The 6000-nt window shown below is 34.4% G+C and overlaps 1 protein-coding gene across 2 annotated transcripts in view; it reads left to right on the top strand.

Annotated features, from left to right (window-relative positions):
* The window catches only part of LOC121380545 (lysosomal acid phosphatase-like), a 28470-nt gene extending 24045 nt beyond the window's left edge, over nucleotides 1–4425 (top strand). Inside the window, exons 11-12 of one of the 2 annotated variants that reach the window (XM_041509400.1) lie at nucleotides 1238–1268; nucleotides 2943–3076. In XM_041509400.1, coding sequence (XP_041365334.1) covers nucleotides 1238–1268; nucleotide 2943 — 32 coding nt within the window. In that variant the 3' untranslated portion in view covers nucleotides 2944–3076. Of the gene's footprint in view, nucleotides 1–1237; nucleotides 1269–2942 lie in introns of both variants that reach the window. The other variant, XM_041509399.1, reaches the window with a different exon arrangement.
* Nucleotides 4426–6000: the final 1575 nt, after the last annotated feature.

Here is a 6000-nt window from a genome sequence, read left to right on the forward strand (position 1 = left end):
GACGTAAACATGAAGGAAATGTTTTATTTAACACCACACTCAATACATTTTATTTACGGTTATATGGCGTCGGACATATGGTTAAGGACCACACACATATTGAGGGAGGAAACCCGCTGTCGCCACTTCATGGGCTGCTCTTTTCGATTAGCAGCAAGGGATCTTTTATATACACAATCCCATAGACAGGATAGCACATACCACGGCTTTTGATCTACCAGTCGTGGTGCACTGGCTGGGACAAGAAATGCACACTAACGCTTTGACGTTGAAATCCAGTGAATTGCATCAAAACATATGTTGGTAATTATCTTCTCTTACTGTTCAGAAATTGTTCTGAAACTTGGTACAAAGATCCTCTGGGCCACCCGCCACAAACTAATAGAAATATTTAGGAAAATTTGAAGTTTTGTTTTAAAAAGTTTAAATTTAAAATTTAAAAGTCTTATCTTTTCCTAGAGTTTTGATCAGATTGTGCTGAAATTTGCTACTATGATTGTCATGGGCCAGTCTTCACACATAGTAGAGAGATATTTTGGAATGTTTTGATTTGTGAAGTTTATTAAATTTAAACATTTTAAAATTATAGAAATTAACATTGAAGATTTAACTAATAGAGAGATATTTTGGAACTTTTATTACCGTGTATTAGTCGACTCCTTGTATAAGCTGACCTCTTAGTTTGACCCTAAATATCAAGTACAAAATCATCGGCCTCCTGTATAAGCCAAAGTTATCTTTTGTCCAGTTGTACATTGTATTCATTTCAATAATACTGTCAACAAATAGACTTGTGCTTTTCTTTTCCACTATATTTTTTCCCCTTTAATTATTACAGACACGATAATCGTTATCGCAGTGCTAATGTCTTCCGTGCCGTGCAAAAATAATTTAGCACCGATAAATCATAACAGAAAGATAAACAATTCAAGCTGTAACAACATATCACTGCACATAAGTAATTAAATTATTCACTGGACAGCAAATAATAAACTCATTAAGGTATGTTTAATCCCTGTTTTTCCCAACACAGAAACAAACGATTCTGTGGTCATTGGTAAGGTGTGAGAATGCCTCACAATGCCTAACAACCATAATCAACTTAGACTGATACCTCCCTACATTTTACAGTTTGCTATAATTTTATAAAAACTGTAATTATAAATGTTTACAATGTACTACCCGGATTCGAAACAGCCACACTGATTCATGTTATGCTTTGATTTGATTTTAACAGAACACTCTTGGTGGCATTGTGGATTGTGGTGGTATGGTTGGCAGAATTATGTGTTTAAAAAGTTCATGTTTGTTTTTCTTTACATTTTTGGAGTTGTGGGTGGGGAGAGACATTCAGTGTTTAAAAATATTAAACGCTTGCATGCTTGATTTTGATTTTGTCCATTCCAAGATGAAAGTTTCTGTTCAGCAGCCATTTGTATTTTCCACTCTGGCATTTATTTGACAATGTATTATTTGTTTTTAAACTTAATACCTGACGTGTATTTATAACATTATATGTGAAGAGTTCATTTTCAAAGCACTGTATATGCCAATTTCCAGATTTTGGAGTTAGCAGTGAAGGTACAACTCCACGGGATGACAGATATCTGTCAAAACGTGATCTATACCCATTGAACATGATATTAAAACAGTTTCCTGTGATATGTGTTATGTCATGTTGCAGCAAAGCCATGTTTTTCTCAAAGTGACGTAAATTGATATACAGCATTTTGAAAATGTATACAGGATTGTATATGTGAAAAATCCCTGTATATTGGTGTTCTCCGAAATGTTTTGACAGGTTGGCACTCTGACTAAACAGGTGGGTTAGTAAGCATTGCAAGGGCGTATCTGCATCCCATTTTGAGTGGGGTGTTGTGAGGCCTCCATTAGGGCATTTTTGAAATGGCATACCTGTAGATGCAATTTCCTAGCATCTTAGAGATAAAATGTGTATAATGACTAATGCATGTGTAAAAAGGGAAATGCCACATTTTGTGAGCATGGTTGGATGATATTCCACTTGATGGACATCATTTTAAAAATCTTGATGACAGCACTAAGTCACAACAACATGGCACCAACCTGAGACCATTGGTATGCACACGCACATGATGTAATTTTGGTCTTCTCACAAGATTATTAACTAAAAATGGTACAATGAAATAATTGTCCTCAATCAGAATTGTGTTTTTAGGTTAACATCCGTTTTCATCCGTTGTGCATCATGCGTAAACTTTTCATATTTAAACTGTAATTTCTTCAGAACAAGTAAACCATTTCCGACTAAATTTGGTGGGATACTTCCTTGACCCATGCAGAAACAAAATTGTGAATTTGGTCATTCTGACCCCTCAGGTTCCAAAATTGCATAAAAATAAAGCAAATTTTAAAAATCTTCCAGACATGCCATAAACAAACTTCCTCATATGACATAACATGACATAACATATTTTTTATTGCCAAAAACACAGGATACACATAAGATGCATGGTCTTACAGCAAAATGCTTACAATAAATTGATAATATATACCAGATGAAACTGTTAAATAAGTTAATTTAAATAACTGTTATGGCCGACACACTGTCAGATAATATTGTTATGTTAACATTTTCTTACATTAAGAGCTACATATACATGTAAATAGCAGTATTTGGCCAGAGCTATTGCTATTTAATTTTTACTAGTCATCAAAAAAGTATATATGTAAGATGATTAGATGGTTTATCAAGTTTTTGAATTGCATAATATTGGGTCCCCCATTTACCCCCAGGGAGAGGTGTAGTTTTGAGGTCATCTGAGCCTCAAGATTTTCAAACATATTTTCACATCCATTTTCATTTCCAGGAAGAAAGGTTAGTTTTTATAGACATTTAATTGTATGTGTTACATTAAGATTTCTTTTTCATACCTTTTTTTTTTTTGCTTTTATTTTTCCAGACACAACAATAACAGCACTTGTTTTCTTCACTCTGGCATTCCTGATGGTGATAGTGGCAGTGATCATATTGATTCGGCATTGTTTACAACGAAAAAAAACTTTTCATTACAGAGCAGTGAAATTAGATGTGTAGAACATTCCTCAACGTAAACACCTCTTCAATTTTAACTCCGTTTTAAAGGGACGGACCCTAGTTTGTAAACACTAAGGAATACTTTTCATTACAGAGCAGTGAAATTAGATGTGTAGAACGTTCCTCAACGTAAACACCTCTTCAATTTTAACTCCGTTTTAAAGGGACAGACCCTAGTTTGTAAACACTAAGGAATACTTTTCATTACAGAGCAGTGAAATTAGATGTGTAGAACGTTCCTCAACGTAAACACCTTCAATTTTAACTCCGTTTTAAAGGGACAGACCCTAGTTTTTAAACACTAAGGAATACTTTTCATTACAGAGCAGTGAAATTAGATGTGTAGAACGTTCCTCAACGTAAACACCTCTTCAATTTTAACTCTGTTTTAAAGGGACAGACCCTAGTTTTTAAACACTAAGGAATACTTTTCATTACAGAGCAGTGAAATTAGATGTGTAGAACGTTCCTCAACGTAAACACCTCTTCAATTTTAACTCCGTTTTAAAGGGACGGACCCTAGTTTGTAAACACTAAGGAATACTTTTCATTACAGAGCAGTGAAATTAGATGTGTAGAACGTTCCTCAACGTAAACACCTCTTCAATTTTAACTCCGTTTTAAAGGGACAGACCCTAGTTTTTAAACACTAAGGAATACTTTTCATTACAGAGCAGTGAAATTAGATGTGTAGAACGTTCCTCAACGTAAACACCTCTTCAATTTTAACTCCGTTTTAAAGGGACGGACCCTAGTTTGTAAACACTAAGGAATACTTTTCATTACAGAGCAGTGAAATTAGATGTGTAGAACGTTCCTCAACGTAAACACCTCTTCAATTTTAACTCCGTTTTAAAGGGACAGACCCTAGTTTTTAAACACTAAGGAATACTTTTCATTACAGAGCAGTGAAATTAGATGTGTAGAACGTTCCTCAACGTAAACACCTCTTCAATTTTAACTCTGTTTTAAAGGGACAGACCCTAGTTTTTAAACACTAAGGAATACTTTTCATTACAGAGCAGTGAAATTAGATGTGTAGAACGTTCCTCAACGTAAACACCTCTTCAATTTTAACTCTGTTTTAAAGGGACAGACCCTAGTTTGTAAACACTAAGGAATACTTTTCACCTAGACCCTAGTTTGAACACGTAAAAATGGACACTATGTTTGGTTAATTTACAAACCTCTAACACATTTGAATACAACAGAGTGGAACAAGAGTCTGTTACGTTGAAATACCCTTAAAAAATAGACTAAAACGCGACTCCATAATCATTACCTCTCAGACGCATGTGCTTTTTTTAAAATATGAAAAATGCATTTTGTGGTATTAGAAACACCAGGATGACTAGAAACACTTTGGTTGTACAGAAAAGGATAACCTAAACAATAAAATATCAGTAGTGTTTGATTTCAGTGATAATAAACGGCTCTAATAGTGATAACTATGCCTTAGTGTTTAAAAACTAGGGTATGTCCCTTTAATAAATAGATTGAGGTCGTTCATTATGCTGCCATTCGAAGGCAAAAGGCAGTGGTGAATTGACAATTTTAAGAAAAGCCTATTTGTGACTCTATCCATCTTTAAAGGCTACAAATGTATATTAGTCCACTACGGGTTCAATCGGAGGGGACTCTTGTGTTCCATCTCCATCCTTCTGTCTGTCTGTCTGTCCGTCCGACATATAGTTTTCCAGATGTCTCTTTTTTTTCACAATGCCTTGAGATATTGGGCTGACATTTTGTGTGTACGGTAACTCTCTATCATGTATTGTTTCAGATCAAGTTTAACTTTCATGGCAATTTACCCATTTTTCCCAGAGTTATGGCCCTTGAATTTAGGAAATGTGAAAATATGTTAGGCCGGCTTTGGCAATACTCTCGTTCAATTGGTTTTGTGTTTTCAGTTTACAATAGACACCATTATGAAGTTTCTAGATTTGCAGATGTTATTGTCTGTTTGATGCCCGCAAATGTTTAATTTTTGAGCCTTCAATCAAAAGTGACATTTGCGGGCATCAAATAGACAATAACACCCACAAATCTAAAAATTTGGTATGGTTATTTCCTAAAAATGACAGATCAAGTTTGAATTTCAAGGGGATTTGCCAATTTTTAACAGTTATTTCCCTTGAGCTTAGGAGATATGAACATTTGATGGGCCTAGTAGGGGACATGTACAAATGTATTGCCTTAGCGATATTCTCAGAATGCCTTTTTAAATAGCAAGTCGGCAAACTTATTTACATAGTTATATGTATGTATGAAGAGATACAGTGATGTGAAATACATGTATGTTTATTTATATAGTTATATGTATGTATGAAGAGATACAGTGATGTGAAATACATGTATGTTTATTTACATAGTTGTATGAAGAGATACGGTGATGTGAAATACATGTATGTTTATTTACATAGTTACATGTATGTATGAAGAGATACGGTGATGTGAAATACATGTATGTTTATTTATTACACTTAGTCTTGAGCTAAAATGGAGAATTTGATTCTCATACTGCACTGGTTAAAATTATTGGCTGAAAGATTTACACGATTTCCTCCAGATACCAAATGCAAAAAGGACCACCAGACAGTTTCCTCTTTATATATTATTTGCTTATGTTTGCATTAAGTTTATTATGTATGTTATTTATGTTTTTACCAGTTTGAAGCAGTACTGTTTTTATAGTGCAGGTATAAATCAGAAGTTTATATACAGTGCTCAAACTTCAGTATTTGTTACCAACAGCAATTTTGAGCCTGCCTATGGCAATTTAAAATAGGTAACTTTTGCAACAAATATAAAAACCAAAAATAGATCCTTCAACCGACCAGCAATAATTTTTATCTATCGGCAAAAAAACTGCCATTGGTCAAGCCCCTAACCAACGGCAATTGATATTGTAACTACGGCAATCG

Source organism: Gigantopelta aegis, chromosome 9, assembly GCF_016097555.1.
Source record: "Gigantopelta aegis isolate Gae_Host chromosome 9, Gae_host_genome, whole genome shotgun sequence".
Taxonomy (NCBI): Eukaryota; Metazoa; Mollusca; class Gastropoda; order Neomphalida; family Peltospiridae; genus Gigantopelta; species Gigantopelta aegis.